Source organism: Populus nigra, chromosome 7 (genome assembly GCF_951802175.1).
Source record: "Populus nigra chromosome 7, ddPopNigr1.1, whole genome shotgun sequence".
NCBI lineage: Eukaryota > Viridiplantae > Streptophyta > Magnoliopsida > Malpighiales > Salicaceae > Populus > Populus nigra.
Genome location: NC_084858.1, coordinates 19,427,419 through 19,445,900, shown reverse-complemented (window position 1 = coordinate 19,445,900; position 18,482 = coordinate 19,427,419). Strand labels below are relative to the sequence as shown.

Genomic DNA, 18,482 nt, shown 5'->3' with positions numbered 1-18,482 from the left:
CATGTGGTCCTAAATAAAACCAATAAGAAATGTCTATTATTGTATAAGATTATTGCTCTAAATTTATTACATAATTATTTATTGTGGACCTTGGTTGATAAATTAGTGTGCGTTCAGAGTTGCTATATAGCTTTCGCTGTTACAGTTTTAAAATATAAGTTTAATAAAAATAATTTTAGTCATAATTTAAAAAAAGTTGGTTTTAAAAAAATATATTTGATTAAAATTGTTATGAGATAGATTTTTACATTAAAACTAAATAAAAAAATAAATTATTTTAGCAATTATATATAGAACTCATTCCAAAAAATAAAAATTATTTTACTAATCAAATAACTTTTTATCTGAATAAAAACAAAAGCTATCATAGAGCGGTATCTAAAAACTAGCTAATCAGGTCTATGAAAGGCTAAACTAGACAATTAGCATACAAAATCAAAAGAAATGGTGAATTAACAAGGCATCAAAAATTTTCTTAGCTAAATAATATATTTTTAGTTGTGGTGTTTTTAAACCATAATATTTAATTAATTTTATAATTTTAAAAAGTAATATATAATTGATGTCATATTTCTTAGCAACAATATTAATTAGAAGTCGTGGTTTTAAACCTTGAAATATCATAGAGATATTTAAATTTTATAATATATTGTATTTTTAAAATGTAATAATTATTATGCCACCATGCTTAAAAATAAAAATATTTAATAAATATCAAATTATAAAATGTAATAAAATAAAAATTAACTATTAGAATAAATTCTTTTTAAATAGTGTTATTTTGAAAATAACTTTTAAATTACTGTGATAATCTTTTTTAAAAATCCGTCCATGATAAAAGTAAAACACTGCCTATAAATAACCTTCCTTCTCCCACGCCACAACTCAACCACCAGACATTTCTTCCAATTTCTCTCCAAAATTTCTCTCCTCTCACAAGTCTCTCTTTCTCTCTGAAAAAAGAAAGAAAGAAAACCCTTGTGTTGATTTCTTACTCCTCTCTGATAAATTCTTTCTGTGCATGGCAGCAAGTATTTTGTCTCATGAGGTGTCGGACCTATGTCTTGGAAAACCTGCGCTGAGCTCTCTGTCTGTTTCTGCAACCGTCGGGGAAGCGTTGTCTGCTCTTAAGAGATTTGGTGATTTGTTTTTAAGCGTTTGGAGCTGTGATCAACATCACAGTTGTAACTCTCCAAGATCGATCAAGGTTGACTTTGCAGAATGTAAATGCATTGGCAAAGTTTGCTTGGCAGATGTGATTTGCTTCCTGTCTAAAGAAGAGAATTTGAAGAATCCAGGGAAAGCCTTGCAGGAGCCGGTGTCCCTGCTTCTAAATTCTAAGGTTTCTGGACTTGTTAGGCACCTGGAACCTCACGCCAGGTATGTCCATTGATTTTTTGAAAAGAGTTTTTCTTTTTTTGAGGTTTGGACTTGGAATTGTTTGTTTTTTTAGAGAATTTTGGATTTCTGATGTTTATTTCTCTTTATTGTAATGTTTTTTTTTTAATTCTTATCACACCTTCTATATTTTTCTCTTCTCCATTATTAGATTGCCTTTCGGTTGAGTTATTTATTTTTGTTTTTTTTTTCTTTTGTTAAAAATCTAAAGTTTTCTTGAAATGTGTCGCCTAACCCTGTTGTGTCCAGAATTTCGAAACCAGGTGGCCATCGATATGTTTTTAATTGAGATTCAATGTCTATAGATTTCTTTCCTGCAGGTGTGATGCATAAATACTTCAAATCTTGATGAATTTTATGTGCGACAACTAAGTTCAGAAAATTTATTGGTGAATCTTGAAAATCACTGAAGATTTATCTGAAATTTTGCATAAAAGAGACAAATTTTGGATTTACTGATGTGTGGCTGCCGATTAGTATTGTGGCTAAACGGCACTCACCCTCCCTCCCCCCTCCTTCTCAAGAGGACGGCTCAGGTCTGAGCCTTTCTCTAGTAATCAAAAGTGGTAAAAAGAAACGAAACGGATGGGATTCTGAAACTTACATCTCTTTATGACTACTATCGCAGTTGAAACTGGTTTTCATTGAGATTTCCTGTTCTGTTTCTGTCTGTCTCATATTGATTGTGTTTTGATGTGCATCTAATGATTTTCTCTTACTCCTTTTCAGCTTACTGGAGGCTATAGATCTCATCCTTGAAGGTGCACAGAACCTTGTGATACCACTTCACAACCCCTTCACAAGAAAGAAGCTGATAAGCAAATCCACTGCCAATTCCACACTTCACAACAACCGTGAGTACTGCTGGCTCACTCAGGAAGACATAGTCCGTTACCTCCTCAACTCCATTGGCCTCTTCTCTCCAACTCCAAACCACACCATCGAGTCCCTCAACATCATTGATACTGAATCCTTCTTTACCGTCCATTACGATGACCCTGCTGCATTGCCCTTGATTTCTCAATCCCTCGTTAAACAAACATCTGTAGCAATTCTTGATGCAGACGGTAAGTTGATTGGCGAAATCTCACCATTCACATTGAACTTTGGTGACGAGACAGTGGCTGCTGCAATTGCGACACTTTCAGCCGGGGAGTTGATGGCTTACATAGAATGTGGTGACCCGCCAGAGGACCTGATAATGTTGGTGAAGGAAAGACTGGAAGAGAGGAATCTAGGACCTGCGTTGGACTTAATAGAAGAGGAATCAGGAATTTTATCATCTTCATCTGATTCATCCTATTCATCTTCATCAGACGAAGAGTTCGGAATGGGAAGGAGTGGGAGGATAGCTGGGAATTCAGCAAGAGTGGGTAGGAGCACCGAGACAATTGTGTGCTATCCATGGAGCTCATTGGTAGCAGTGATGATTCAAGCCCTTTCACATCGTTTAAGCTACACATGGGTTATTGAAGAGGATGGCACTTTGGTTGGTGTTGTTACCTTCGCAGGAATGATTAAAGTTTTGCGGGAACGTTTGAGGTCAATGGTGTGAGAATTGTTCTACGGTTCCTTAAAATATATTTATAATTTCGAAAACGTTATATTTTAAGTAAACTGTGAAAATGCCAGAATGGACATCACAGTCCAAGGAATTGTTCGATAATTAGACCTTTTATGATGAACTAAATTAATTCACCGTTACCAATATAATGGTTTTAATTGTCGAAAGAAACAAACATTGTAATGGGCGTGGATAATATGAATTTGGCTGCAAACAGTAGCGTTTTGGCATCGAAGAGCTTAGAGACTTGTTTTGCTTTCAAAGACGTTAAGGCATTCACTACATTCAAATAACTGGGGAAAAAATGTTGAAAACTGCTAACAAGGTTTGAAAGGACAGAGATGCCTGCATATCATATCTGTTCCTCTCATTTGCCTTGTCACTTTGTTTGCCGAGCCATTCTCTCTGCTCAGCCGTGTTCGTATTATAAATCCACCGTGGAGTATGATTGGCAGAATTAAACAAAAATCCGCATCAGATGCATATTAAATCCGGTCCTCTCATTTGCAATCTGCTCTTTTTTAGACAATCATAATTCACGTAGTATAATCCAGTCAAGAAAGGCAAAATTAAAGAACAAATAATAACACAATTGATCAAAATAAATTCTGAAAGTCCTTGTGCTTGTAAAACCAAGACTACTACCATTATGTCAAGGTAATGGCCATCAAATTTGATCACAAAATGTTCTTTTCTAAAATGGAAAATAAATTACTTGTATCAACAACGAGTCGTTTCCCAAGTTTGACCAAAGTTATTAAAAAAAAAGGTAGAAGGAACAGAAGAGCAATAATTTCCATTAACAAGGTCATTTATTGGTGTTTCAGGTGGAACATGCCCGAAAAACAAATGGCATAGTTCTACAAAAGAAAAGGAGACGGTATCAGTTGCTTGAAGTGATGATGGTTGCCTCGAGCAGATTAGGAAGACCCTATCCGTTTTATTTTCTTATCTGGGTGTTAAGCTTTATACATAGAATACAACCTAGCTGGTGAACTAAAAACTAGAAAGAATGAAGGCATTGAAACAATCAACTCCTGCTTCAAAGTGATCACAAGAGCCTAAGATTAAACTCAGACAGACATGACAACAAGGCTTCTCTTACTTGAAGATTGCTATGCATCTTCATATAGCCTCCTTGCCTGTCGCAGCACCTTCACTTTCTCTCTGCTATTAGTTGGCTGTAAACGCGATCTCTGCTGCAATACCACACCCCATCTATACAAGGCTGCAAACCACAAGTGTTTAGCTTCAGCATGATTTCATACTTTTTTGCCGCACTACTTGTTTTTCTATAGCTTCTGAAAGAAAATTCATTTTGTTATTTGACGAATAAGAGCACTTTATGATTGCAATCAGAGCATGTGTTTGAAAGATACAAATCTTATCTACTGAATGATGATGATAACATTATGTTTGCAACTCCTCCATTGCTATGATTCTTTGAGCTCCAGGTGAGGCACAAGAGTCGCCCTTTATCCAATTATAATTGTCTTAATGAATATCATCTTTTGTTAAACGAAGCCTTTCAGTACAGGTTTATAACACACTTTACTTCTAGTGAAGAAAACAAAGTTACTCACCATCTGGTGCGTAGACATTGCCTTTGGACAACATGGCATCAAATTTGTCAATTGCAGCCAAGAACACTTTGTCAGCATCATAAGCAGCTTCCTGAAATCCAAAACGATAGTGTTAAATTGTTCAGAAGTACGCTACTTCCTGAAAGTTTATTCCTATAGTCCAAATCCCAATCGAGCTAATTATATGGACACTTGCACAAGAAGGGCCAAACCAAGCAGCTCTGAGTATCACAACAATTGACATCAGAGCAGCACAATACAGAATCAACAATAAAATTATAACAATGTCAAGGTGCCAGTGAACGCTTACTGGTCCAATATCTGCAATCAACTGCGCGCGAAAGGAGAGGGCAAGGCCTCAATTGTACAAGGCTCTCACATCATTCCCATCAATTGATAGCGCCCCAGATAAATAATCATAAAAAAATTGTTAAAAAATTAATAATAATAATAAAAAATCTGACCTAAATTCACTCGGATTTTTATGCAATTTAATATTAAAAGATAAAATAAAAATAAAAATTATTTTAAAAAAAAGCAACAAAAAAAAAATAGACCCCAGAACTCGCAAACGCCGCGATCATGGACAAAAGATTAAGATAATCTTGTAAAAAGAAAAGCATGAGAAAAAGTTTGAAGGGTAATTTTTAATAAATCAAATAAGACCGTGATAACTTTATAGATAAAAAAAATTGAAAAGAAAAAAAGTTGAAGCTCAATTTCTATCAAATAAAATGTTGAAGGACAAAAATTAAGAAATAACATAATTAAAAAAAATGTTGAAAAAACTCGATTCGAGCACACTCGAATCAACATGCAAAATCTTTTGCTCAATAACTATGTTTGAAAGCAAATTGAATAATATCATGAAACTCAATTATCAAATGACCTAATGTTAAAAAATAAAAAAAAATCAATTTAATTAAAAAAACAATAAAAAAATCCAAGTAAACTCTAGTTAATCCGTTAATATCTTGATCATAGCAATATGATTGAGACAACCAAATAGAAATGAAAGGAAAAAAAAACATGAATATTAATTTTTAATAAATTAAATGTTGAAAGCTAGAAATGAAATAAATCAATAAGAAAAAGGACCAAAAAATATAACAAAAGTCAACTCACTTTAATTTTTGATGACTTTGATTATAAACTCGAGGCTAGCCCTATAAATGATAAACTATAAAAAACAACAAAGCAAAACTTTAAACAAAATAATTAAAAAAAAAACCTGTTTAAAAGAAAAAAAACAATTAAATCTGAGCAAATTTTCTAAACTTCATCTAATCTTTAAAACTTGCGACTTATAAAATAAAATAAAAAAAAAAAGTTCAAATGCCATTTTTTGATACATCAAATGAGAATGTAATGACTCTATAAAAAGAAAATAGAACAGGAAAAAGTCGATATTCAATTTCTAGCAAATAAAATGTTGAAGAGTAAGAATTAAAAAGAAAATATAATTAAAAAAAAATAAAAAATTATTTATTTCAGCCCACTTGAATGAAGATGCAAAATTTTTAACTCAGTCAGAATATCATTATAATTATAATTAAAAAAACTAAATAAAATCATAAAACTCAATCTCAAATAATAAACAAAAACAAACAAAATCTTGCACAACCTTTTTGAAGGCACAAACTTTACCCGCGATGATTTAGGCCTGGAAGGCTAAAACTAAGGATACGTTAATGTGTAGTGTATTTATAAGACTGATTGCTTATTTTTCTAGTTTAAATAATCTTGTGAGCCCACATTCAATGCTAACAAAACCCCTTCCTCCCTGTTCACAGCTCAGGATCCCCATTTTAACAACTTTGGTCTATCCATCCCTTTCTTTATAAAAACAGAGTTTTTAAATCCGGTCCGGTTTAAAATTTGGGTTCTAGATTTTGATTGATTTGTTTAGGTTAATTTTGATTTTTTTAAAAAAAAATTAAAATAACATTGTTTTAGTAAAAAAAAAAAGTTAATGAGTTGTAATCGGGTTTTTAACCGGGTCTTATCGGGTTAGCCAGGTCACCCCGGGTTTTAACTTTCCTTATTTTTTCTAAAATCAGTCCGGTTCCAACCCCAGATCGACCTGCCGGGCTTGACCGAGTTTCAAAACTATGCATAAAAGAACTCAAGTCTATAGACATAATTTTATTGTATTGCATTTTTAAATTCTTTAAACTATGTATAAATTTTTATTTAAACTATGTATTTTAAGGTGTTTGGACTTTTCTATTGTTTATTTTACTTTTATTTTAATTATGTTATATTGTTAATTACTATTTGACTAGAACTGTTAATATATAATTAGTTAAAATATTTTATTTATAATTTTATAATTCAAGTTTATATTATATAATTCGTGTTGTGTTAAAAAAATATTTTTGACAACTTTGATTACAATAATATTTCTAAATAACTTTTAAGTTAACAATAAAATCAGTGTAAAAAGATTTTTTAAAAAAGCCCTTAAAGACATTAAATGATTTCACTATTTGGAAAAAAAAGTGGAAATACCATAACACCCCTAATTAAAAGGCATTGTATTTTTTTATTGTAAGGGTAAATTGGTATTTTTACTCTGTAAAAATTGACCAGCCTAATCCTCACAAATTATTAAAAACAATTATGTCGTGTTAAAAAGACCACATTAACTCCGTAGTTGAAAGATGTTTGTAAGCATATTCTTATCTTTTATATATATATATATATATATATATATATATATATATATATATATATTCGAAGGGCCAAATACATATTCCGAGTAAAAGAAAATCCTTAAATATAAGGACTAAAATAAAGAATGTTTAAAATTTGGGGTTGATACCTGACAAGGTCTTGGCAATAAGGGCCTGAGTCCATCTCATTGGAACGATTCTGTTGGCTGTTTAACTATATATGCTTACTAAGGGCCCAAGGCTCAAAGCCATGCATGAATCTGGCCTTCAGGCACGAGCCCCTGGACACTTTTACTTCCTAGTGAAATTATCCGACAACGGCAAAGAAGCTCTGCAGCCTGCGCTCGAGCTAGCCACCATGTGTCGCCAAGTTTCTCTCTTGATTTCGGTTCTTTTTAGAATTGAGGTAATAATAGTTACAATTTAAAGTATTTTTATTTAGAATATATTAAAATAATATATTTTATTTTTTAAAATTTATTTTTAAAATTAGCACATTAAAATAATATGAAAAAAAAAAAAATAAAAAAAAAATAAAATTCAATATTTGAGGGAATGCGGTTTGCACCGCGTTCCCAAACAAACTCTTCCTGTGATAAATTACCACTTGCATCAGCTCAGCGGTTCAATCTAGTAGTTTGTTGACTTGCTTAATTTGTTTTGAGTCTTAAATTAAATCGGAGTTTATTTAGTATAACTAGGTAGATCTCATTAACCCTAGTTAATTTTATTTTTAAAGAAAAATTCATAAAATTAATTCAAATTAACTTATCAGATATATGCTTTGAATAGATTAAATAATGTCTGCGTGAACATATTTAAAGTTATAATTTTACACAATTCTTGAGAGTTGCAAGTAATGTTGAGATAAATAATGTTGTTTATCTAAGAATGGGTGAAAGGGACAGTGCAATGAAATGGCTATCGAGCAATGATATTTTTTTATCAAGAAAACTATATAGTAGTGTTTATTTGTTGAATGATGAGGTGGACAGGATAATATATACAGGTTATGGCTTAGCCTAGTGAGCTGGACATCACATATCTGCCCTTCCCACCCACCAAATATCTTTTTCCCTCCTCTCCCCCACATACTCATAGATTTAATTGCTCCTCCCCTGTTTTTTTATGAGGTGGTGGATGCATAGTCAATTAAACCTAGCCTGGTTTTACGAGGTGATTCAATATCTTGTTGGGAATCTAGATTAGGTTTTATTTTAAATTATTTTGGATAATGAAACGGCAAAACCAGAGTGAGTTGATACCATGATTAGGTCAAATCTAGACAAAATTCGACCGGGTCAATTTCAATTTATTTTATATAAAAACAACTATGTTTTAATATTTTTGAATTTTTTTAATCCAAAACAAAACTCAAGCAGGATATAACAACATTGCATGGATGGCTTAATGTTATGTCATGCAAATTAAAATGATCTGTAATTGAAAAAAAGGAAAAAACTTTGATGATATGTGTTTATTTCCGCGAATAATTGTTTAAAAATAAATATATGGTGGTAAACTTATAAACAAATATGAATAACTGGACCTTCGATGATTACATAAATATAAAAATCATAATAAATATGAAAATCATGATTATATTATAGATTAACATTACTGGTTAATTGACCAGATACCTATCATAATTAAATAGATTGAGCTACTTGGTGACTGGTGAGGCTCACCAACTTGATGATAAAGCATCCTTCAAGAGGATGCAAAGTCAAATCTTGGATGAAATAAGAAATTGACGAGCAGATCTAGAAAGTATGTGCGTAGAAATTAAATCCCCTTTTCAATTTATTCTTTATGTTTAGATCCTTTTATGCAGAACTCATAATTGGAGTTGCAGCAGCAGGTTGGTTGCATGCTGGCTGCTGAGGCAACAATGATTGCTTATTTTTATCAGATTCTGCAGAAAAGAAGAGGGATTGCAGTCATCCCTGTACTTGAGAGATAAACGGGCTGAATTATGAAGAGCATCCAACTCAATTATTTCAATTTATTCACCCTGGGGTTAATCATCCATGGGATTCATCATGAACAATGATGTGCCCAGATTCAATCATCAGCTGACAATTGATTATCTTTTCAACACGAACATGCATGTTGCTGCTCCATCTCTCAACTTTATGTGTAAACTCGCTTCATACATACATAAATCAATAATTGAAGGTATAAAATGCATGCAAGTTGACTGGAGTTTGGGAGAGAAACAAGTTGATGCTTCCCTGCGTTCTTCCCGTTTAATTTCTGAAGTAAAGAGACCGAAGAGAAAGTTTGACAGAATTCCGAGGTCAAAGGTGCTGATATAATTGTTTTTCAAAGGCCTCCCATTCTTCTTCTATTTCAATTTTAGCCTTTTTATTTTCAATTTTTCTCAAATAATAAAATCATTTTTTTTCATGAAATCGAGAACCAACCTAATACCTTGATTATTTTTTAAGATCGAAATAATCACTTGATTATTTTTTAAAATCAAAATAATCACTTAAAAAGTAAATTGAAGTAAATCACCAATTCTATTAACACAACATTAAAGGATCGAACTGAAAATAAATAAAAAACTTGATGACCAAAGAAAAAAAAGATCAAAGTTGACACCACTATATTTTAAAAACAAAAAACATGCTATTTTTTATTCTTAATTTTTTAATTTGATCCCTTCATTTTCAATCTTCTACAAACACTAAAATCAATTATTATTTTTTCATGAAATTAAGAACCAATTTAATATCTTGATGTGTTTAAAAGACCATGCTCTGTATATAAAAATTAAATCAAAATAAATGATTTACTTAATGTAATATTAAATAAAATTAAAAAAATAAATAACAAAAAATAAAAGACAAACACATGGCGAGAATCTATAATGTTTTGCCTCATAAGTTAGACGGTATCACTCATGTATTGGTAAAAAAGACCAATCACGCGTTAATTTATACTGATCACATCATAATGTAACAATATCAAGTAAAGGTACACACTCAGATAAAAAAGAATATAAGGTTGGGCACTTGAATAAAATATTAGACTCTGAAATAGGAGTTTGTAATGATTTCTCCTTTAATTATAGAAAGTGTTTCCCACTGTAGTAGGAATTCTTTTTTAAATAATTTTTCATGTTGAAATATATATTAATGATGGTTTTTTATTTTTTAAAAATTATTTTTAATATTAGTACATCAAAACTATCTAAAATATACAAATCATATTAAATTTTAACAAAAAAAATTAAATTTTTTAAAAATACAGTTTGCACCGCATTCCCAAATGCATTTATAGACTGTCCTTGGGATGTGTTTTTTAGGTTTTTTTTATATATTGTTCTGTAAAGTATTTTTTATTTAAAAATAAATTAAAATAATATTTTTTTATTTTTAAAAGTTATTTTTATACCAATGTATCAAAACAATTTAAAAATACAATAAAAATATCATTTAAAAAATATTTATTATTTTTTTTAAATAAAAACAAATCATAACTTAAAATGTTAGCTGGCTTGACTCCAGAGGCATCGCTTTCGCTATCATAACATTGTTTGGTTTCCGTTCCTTCTGTCCCAGTCTGATGGGGCTTCACTCAATTCCAAATCCCCACCGTCGTCCTCAGGGCTCATCTTCCCTGGCTTGAAACAGGGGCAGGGGTTGACTCGCCGGCGTTCAATTAGAAAGTAAGTGTTTTTTTTTTTTTATTCTTAAACACTTTTAGTAAATCTTAATTAGCATAGATCTTACAATTTAATGCAATCTAGTTCAATTAGTTTGATCTTCATAAATTTTCCAAATACAGTATGATTTTGATCAAATATTCTTTAATTTATAGGAATTAATTTGCTGAAGGACGGTTCTAGTTGTTTCCCTTTATGCTATAACATGCTGAAAAAAAGCTTTATTTTGTAGTTTTGGCTTTTGCTTTTAAAAGAATGTTATGTTATAACATTTTCGTGCGCGAAAAAACACCAAAAAAGGCAATAGAAGTATATTGCCCAACGACTCCTTTATCCTTTCTAGTAATGTAATAGGTAGATATAAGATTAAAGAGGAGGTAATGTTAATGAGCAAGTGTTTGAAAGTCCTAGGTTCTGTTTTTATTTTTTAAACATTTTTAAAAAAATATTTTATTTAAAAATATATTAAATTCATATTTTTTTTATGATTTTAATATATATATTTTAAAATAATTTAAAAAATACTTTGCACTATATAATATAATAGGTGTAAATTATAGACATGAATTAAATATCAAATAACCAATTCAACCCAAAAGCTTAAACTGTTAGGTGAGGTTCTAAGATATAATTTATATTATTCTCTAACACATCCCCTTAAGTGAAAACTCTTTGAACTTAAAACTTACATATGCTCACATTACTTTATACTTAATTTTTATCAAATAAATAGGGATGGTGAGATTCAAACTTATAACCCCTTGGTCATTAAAGTTCTAATACTATGTCAAAAAATCAATTCAACCCAAAAACTTAAACTATTAATATTAATTTTAAGATATAATTTATATTATTATCAAGATTCTAATACTATGTTAAAGAATCAATTCAACTCAAAAATTTAAATTATTAAATAAAATTTAAATATATAATTTGTATTATTTACCATCATTAAATACTTAAGAGGACTTAATAATGATTTTTTTTACCTTTTCATTTCTTGCTATTTTAGGATAAAATCACAGGACAGATTAGAGCCGTCAAGGGTATATTAGCAAATTAAGTGAAAAGGAGAGGGCAATAAGTAGGTATGAGGAAATATGTAACGATCAGGAGTGTGCGTGGAGGCAAAGCTAAACCGAAAGCAAGGGTAAAAGTGGCAGACAAAGAGCCAAAGAAAGTGGATGTGTTATTATTGTATCGAGAAGAGAGTGGATAAGGGCAGTCACGGGCTGCTGCATCCTGACGGTGCTCTGAGGAATTTTGGACTCCCTTAAGGCTGTGTTTGGTTGAGGAAAAAAGTTTCCATGAACAATATTTCCTTCCCTTTCCATCGTTGGTGTTATAGTTACAAGACTCGGTCTCGGAATCAACTTAGCACTCTGCCTCGTATTATATAGATCAAATGAGTTCACTCGAGTCAATTTAAATTATAAATATTTTAAAAAAATAAAAAAACTATTCTAAACTAACTTTATTTTAATAAAAAATATTGAATTTTTCACTTTTCCAGTGAATCATCAAATTAATATAATATATCCACTTGAAGTCATTGAACCGTGTAGTTTAAGTAAGCTAGTTAACTATGCTCTGCTCAGGGAATTTTATCGTGAAGGGAAAACATCTTCATTTTTATTGATTGTATTATATTATTTTAAAAGAATTATTTTTTATGCATTTTAAATGATGATTTAATTTAATTTTTATAACATGGGTGAGTGTCAGAATATAATTTATTGTCGTGAAAAAAGATTTTGATAATTATTTTTTAAAAAAACACTTTGTTTCTTAACAAACAAACAAAACTTTAATTAACACGTATTGAGACAAATTACCTATATAACAAGTTTGAAAGAAAAAAAAAATGTGGTTGGTAGGTGAGTATTGTAAAGGTATGGCTATGTCAACTGATACTACATTTTCTTCTAAAATGAATTTAAGTTTTATATTGATCCAATGTATTAATAATAATAATTTTTTAATGCAATATCTCAAGATTTCAACCTAAAAAGTCAAGGAAAAAAAATATTAAATATGTGTTTGATATTATTGTACAAAATATTTTTTAAAAGTGTTTTTTAAATGTATCTAAATGAATTTTTTCTAGATTTTTTTTTATATAGCATATTAAAATTATTAAAAAATAGTAAAAAAAATAATTTAATATTTTTTTCAAGTTAAATACACTTCTAAAATAAATTAATTCCAAGAAAAAAACAAACAATACATAAACTTAGTACTTGCTGTTATATGTAACAAACACTACCTAATCCTAAAATGTGGTTGGAATTAAATAATTAATACAAAAATTTTTAATGGACGTTTGTACCCTTCTTGGTTTCAATTAAATACTATTTGGATCATCTTCGAAATATTAGTAAATTGTTTTTTCAATTTTCAACGCTAGCTCCACGACATCCCACTCTCTAATCCACGTGTCCCCTCTCTATCTATGGCTTCACTTTCAAGAACAGAGTAGAAGAAGAAGAAGCTCCTCTGAGAAGAACCAACCCCACCACCAAAAAAAGAAAAGGAAGGAGGTTTTGGTGAAGAGAAAACAAGAAAATTTTTCAGGGTTTTTACCCCAAGAGAGAATCCGATTGCTTGATTTTGGAGGTTTTGAAGAAGAGATATGTATATAGGGTCTGTGAGAAAATCTTTCAAGGACTCTCTTAAAGTGCTTGAAGCTGATATTCAACATGCTAATACTCTGTAAGTTGTTCTCTCTCCTTTTCTTCTGGGTTTTCTGGGGTTTGTTGTTACATTTGTCTGTGATTTTTTTTTAATTTTTTTTTGTGTAATTGGTGCTTGAGTGGAATGCTAGAAGTGCTGACTTTTTTGCATTTTTTTTTAATGTTTTGCTTGTTAGATTGGTGAAGGATTTTTTTTCTTAAATATGTTTTGTTTTGTCTTGAGTTTAACTTAAATTATGTTGTTTTTTTTTTTTTTTTTGGTTGTTGAATTTAGCCACTACTTCCACCTTGTCTCTTCTTCTTCTTCATTTTTTTTTCAAAATGAATTATTTGATATTCTCAGTTAATATATACAGTTTTTCCCTTTGGAAAAAAAAATTTGCTTGACAAAGTCTAATTTCAAGTCATTTTTTACTCTTCATCTCTGAGCTGTTGCAAGCCTTCTCCGTGTATTTCAGTTTTTTTTCAAGATGGAAATTTTATATGGCTTTGAAATTTGTTCTTGTGGTTAGCTTTTGAGTTCAGACTGTTTACTTTGTGGTTGGTATGGCTACATTTCATGCTAAAGCCAAGCATTGAGCGTACTGATTTTAATTCCTGGATTGTTTTGCCTGGTTTGTGATTTATGTAATTGATTTAATGATTCTCGTGGAAAGTTGGAAACTTTTCTTTGTTAGCCTATTACTTGAAATGGTATTTCAAAGATGTCCAAGTTGAAAATATCTATGTGGGTTTTGCAATTTGCACTTGCAATTGGAAGCCATTCTTTTTGAGTTGGAGGAGACTGGAGAATAGTTTCATTATCTTGATAAGCTGAGTTTACTTGGCGTCACATGATTTATGGTATCCACCCCATTAATGGAGTTATCACTTTATTTGTGATTGTATATAATGATATGACTGCTGGGGTTGGATTATCTATTGCTGGGACCCTCTTCCTACCTATCATGTATCAATGCAGTCACATATTTAGATCTGCTTATTAATGGTATCTGGTTCATAGAGATGCTGTCATTTGTAGCTTGAGTTAAGCTGTGTAAAGGACCACCAGTCCAGTTTATTTTAAATTTTTGTAAGCTGAAGACTTTAAAGGCTTCCTGGAATGTTCACTATGGGATTTTTTGCACAAAGCATCCTTTTTAATCAATCTTTTTTTTTTGTTCACAGCATATTTACAATGTTTTAGAAGTTTGAAGATAAGCTCTGTAAATTCTTGATTAATTTGGACCTATAGGCCAAAATCATCAAGGCAAACTAAGATGGAGATGCCATATTCTGCTTTTTTTTTTTTTTAATCTTTAAAATAGTTTCCAGCAGCCTCTGGTTTGGGGGTGGGGGGTTATGTTAAGTATGCTTTGAATTTATTTTTTATTGTGTCTTGTACATTTTACCAGTTTTTGCGTCTTACTAATGAAATTTATGAGCTCATCAACTTGAATCCATTGCTAGATTCTTATGTCTCCATTTTAAATTTTTATTTCGCAATGGTTGGTGCAGGGCATCAGATATTTCAAGGGATTATGATGGAGCCTGTCTTCAGATGAGAATGTCATATAGTCCAGCAGCACACCTGTTTCTTTTTCTTGTGCAGTGGACAGACTGCCATCTTGCTGGTGCACTTGGACTGCTAAGGATCCTAATTTATAAGGTTGAACTTTGTTCATTTGGATGGGACTGTACTTTTTTTTCCCCTAGTATTAACCGGATCATTGAAAACCTGGTTGTTCCCCCATACCTCAGGTTTATGTGGATGGCACAACCACCATGACTACTCACGAAAGAAAAGCAAGTATCAGGGAGTTCTATGGTAAATTTCTGTCTTCCAATTATCTTTGTGCACAATATTATTCACTTAAGTTAGACCCTCCCTGTTTTCTTAATCTGCATCCTTACTGTGGCCAGCTGTAATTTATCCCTCTTTATTGCAACTTCAAAGAGGGGTCACTGACACAGAAGATAAGAAACAGAAGGCGGTATGCATGGAAAGGTACCGAAGACGAGATGATGAGGAACATAGGCAGCATGCTGATGTTGACATTGAAAGAGAAGAAGAATGTGGAATATGCATGGAGATGAATAGCAAGATTGTACTGCCCAACTGCCACCATGCCATGTGCTTGAAATGTTACCGTGAATGGTACTCCCTCCCTCCCTCTTACTCTTGAAATACTGGAGTTACCCTGCTGGCCAAATTTTTTTGTTGACCACATGGAAAATGCTTCTTTTAGGCTTTTTTCTTATCCTGATAAAAATAGTGCAGGTTTTCAATCTCTACACTTAAAAATGAGAAATGGATACAATAGCGTTCTTTGGGAAATTAGAATTGTTTCATTCTGTTTCATTTTTGGTTACATGTATCGTAGTGAATCCCTGACCAGGGAAAGATATGGTGTCCTTGCACATGGCAGTTGACTTAAGCAAGATCCGTGACATCATATCCCGGCTCACAGCTGGGCTGTGATTTCAAAGGAAATGCTATAATAATTGTTGTGCATTGTACTGGAAGGATGCTGTATCATCAACCTGAAAGATTTCCACAGGTTCATCAGCGAATTATCAAAAATGATCTCATTTCTGTTTTTGAGTAAACATGAATGAGTGATCCCATTGCTCTCTCTGTTCTGTAATGTTTGGAAAGGAAGGTAAATTTAAGTTGAAATTTTGTAAGAAGTTGATAATGATACCTGGTAGCCTTATTTGGCTAATGCTAGACCATGAAATTGATTCTGCGATTCCAGGATTGCTGGCTTTTGGGTGCAAAAAGCCTTGTCATTGTAGTCACTCAAATAAATTAGTTAATGTGGCATGCCTGGCCTTCAGCTTTGCAGCCTTGATGTATGATAGGTTTTGGGGCCTTGCTTCTGTTTTGGCTACCGTCTTTCTATCCCTCCTTCACTATGATACTGGTAAAACACATGTTCAAGATGGAATGCGTAATGTTAGACCTGCTGCAGGCAGAGAAAACGTAAGGTTTTTGTGCCTGGCTTTGAGATGGTCCACCTTGAATCCACATCAGTTGAATGTTGTTCTTATTAGTTTACGCAATGCCTTTTCTGGTTGGTGTATTGGTGCCCATCTCTTTCTCCGTACCATGCCAGTAGTTGTCTGTTCCTTCGTTTCATAATGTTATACATAATCATAGTTGAACATAATGTTCTGTTGCAATGATTTGCAGGCGATCAAGATCCCAGTCATGCCCCTTCTGTCGTGACAGTCTCAAGAGAGTAAACTCTGGAGATCTCTGGGTGTTTACTGACAGCAAGGACATTGTGGACATGGCAACGGTGACAAGAGATAACCTAAGAAGGCTTTTTATGTATGTAGATAAGTTGCCTCTGATAATTCCTGACAACCTTTTCGACACATACGATTCACACGTAAGATAGGCGACAAGTACAGCCCGCAATCGCCATCCCCTGGTCTTTGGATGAATAGTACCACTACCACCCCCCCTTTTCCTTAATATAACATAACCACTGAAGATTCAGTAGGCAGAATTGAGGCCACTTGGAGTTTCAGGGCTTTCTTCCCGCTTCTTGTCAGAAGAAAATCCAGCCTTGGTTATTGTGGGTTGGTAGGTGAAGTTAAAGATGGGTTTTATAAATCGTATTTTAGCACATCTGTACATGCTTGTATAGCCTAGAGCTCGCTTATAAAAGCTCTGCAATTTCCCTCCCACATTTGTCTTGTGTCTGTGGGAGAAGAAAAAAGATCTATTCGTCTTGTTCCTCAGGCTAAAGACAGCTCGTATGAAGTAGTACTGGATCAACAGATACAACAGCTCAAAATAAGCATTGAAAACAAGGAGGGGGGTTGTTTTTTTTTCACGTGCTTTTTCAAGCGTAAAGTAAATATTTTATATTTTATATTATAAAAAGCATGGAGCAATGTAAAAACAAATATTACTTGGACGTGCCGCTCTTCTAAGGAACTCTTTCTTATTACAAATGAGAAAAAAGGGATAAATTTACCAGTATTTTATTGAAAAAAGCAAGATAATCTTATTAAAATCTTATCATTATTCCTATTTGTCAGTATCTCATACATGCTCATTATAAGATTAATTAAATTCAAAGGAAATCTACACGCTGACATAAGCTTTGCACTTTTTATTTTTTATTTTTTATGTTTTTATCAACATGAATGTCCGGATTAGATTGTGTGTATCTTGATTAATCTTAGTGGTCCTGAGGTTTGTGAGACTCGAACTGATAATCTCTACAGAGCAAACCTAGAGTCTGATCAGTTAAATTACACCCTTCAGAGTTAAAATTATGTGACTTTTTCACCTCCTAAACAAAAACTGTGCGTTAAATATCTATTATTAACAATATTTTATTATTATCTTATTTATATTACCAATTAAATCAATATAAGTAAATTTTCAATTAAAAAGGTTTAAGTCGGTTAGGATTATTAGTAAAAAATAATTTCATTTAAAAATAAAAAATAATACTACTTAAAAAATAATTTACACATTTAAAAGAATCATTTCTTAACCAATAAAGTATTGGTCTAGCGGTTAAGGCACTGCTATATCCCTGCAAGGGTGAGAACACAAGTTTAATCCTTAGGAAACGCACTTATTGGGAGGGACAATCACGAACCCCGAACGAGAATAATCTCACCTTTTAAAAGAGTATCCGGATAACCGGATAAAAAAAAAGTATCATTTCTTAAAACTGTAAGATCAGTCAATAATAACACAAACTTATCCACCTTTGTAAAAAAAAACAAATTACAGTTATTTACTCAATCTCCACTCTTCGTTTTACTTGTATAAAACAAGAAGGATTCAGGAAGAAATTGTGGCATTTACGACTGCAGTCCCAAAAATTATACAGTAAGGTAATGCTCCGAAGACGGCAACTTCAATAGCAAAAATTCACGTCAATC

At 31.9% G+C, this 18,482-nt stretch overlaps 2 protein-coding genes and 1 long non-coding RNA gene across 3 annotated transcripts; 2 read left to right on the top strand and 1 right to left on the bottom strand.

Moving 5' to 3' along the window:
* The first annotated feature begins 877 nt into the window (after positions 1–877).
* LOC133699997 (CBS domain-containing protein CBSX5-like) lies at positions 878–3,192 on the top strand. The gene is made up of 2 exons (XM_062123548.1): positions 878–1,380; positions 2,128–3,192. Exons 1-2 carry the CDS (start codon positions 1,022–1,024, stop codon positions 2,951–2,953), a joined length of 1,185 nt encoding a protein of 394 aa, XP_061979532.1. The 5' UTR covers positions 878–1,021; the 3' UTR covers positions 2,954–3,192.
* Positions 3,193–3,882: 690 nt separating this feature from the next.
* Positions 3,883–4,730, bottom strand: LOC133698617 (uncharacterized). Its single transcript, XR_009843168.1, has 2 exons — positions 4,546–4,730; positions 3,883–4,190 (listed from the first exon to the last, which is right to left on the bottom strand). It is a non-coding gene; the product is annotated as an uncharacterized LOC133698617 (long non-coding RNA).
* Positions 4,731–13,266: 8,536 nt separating this feature from the next.
* On the top strand, positions 13,267–17,562 carry LOC133699905 (E3 ubiquitin-protein ligase AIRP2-like). Its single transcript, XM_062123422.1, has 5 exons — positions 13,267–13,605; positions 15,084–15,234; positions 15,327–15,393; positions 15,489–15,723; positions 16,762–17,562. Exons 1-5 carry the CDS (start codon positions 13,526–13,528, stop codon positions 16,970–16,972), a joined length of 744 nt encoding a protein of 247 aa, XP_061979406.1. The 5' UTR covers positions 13,267–13,525; the 3' UTR covers positions 16,973–17,562.
* The last annotated feature ends 920 nt before the right edge of the window (positions 17,563–18,482 follow it).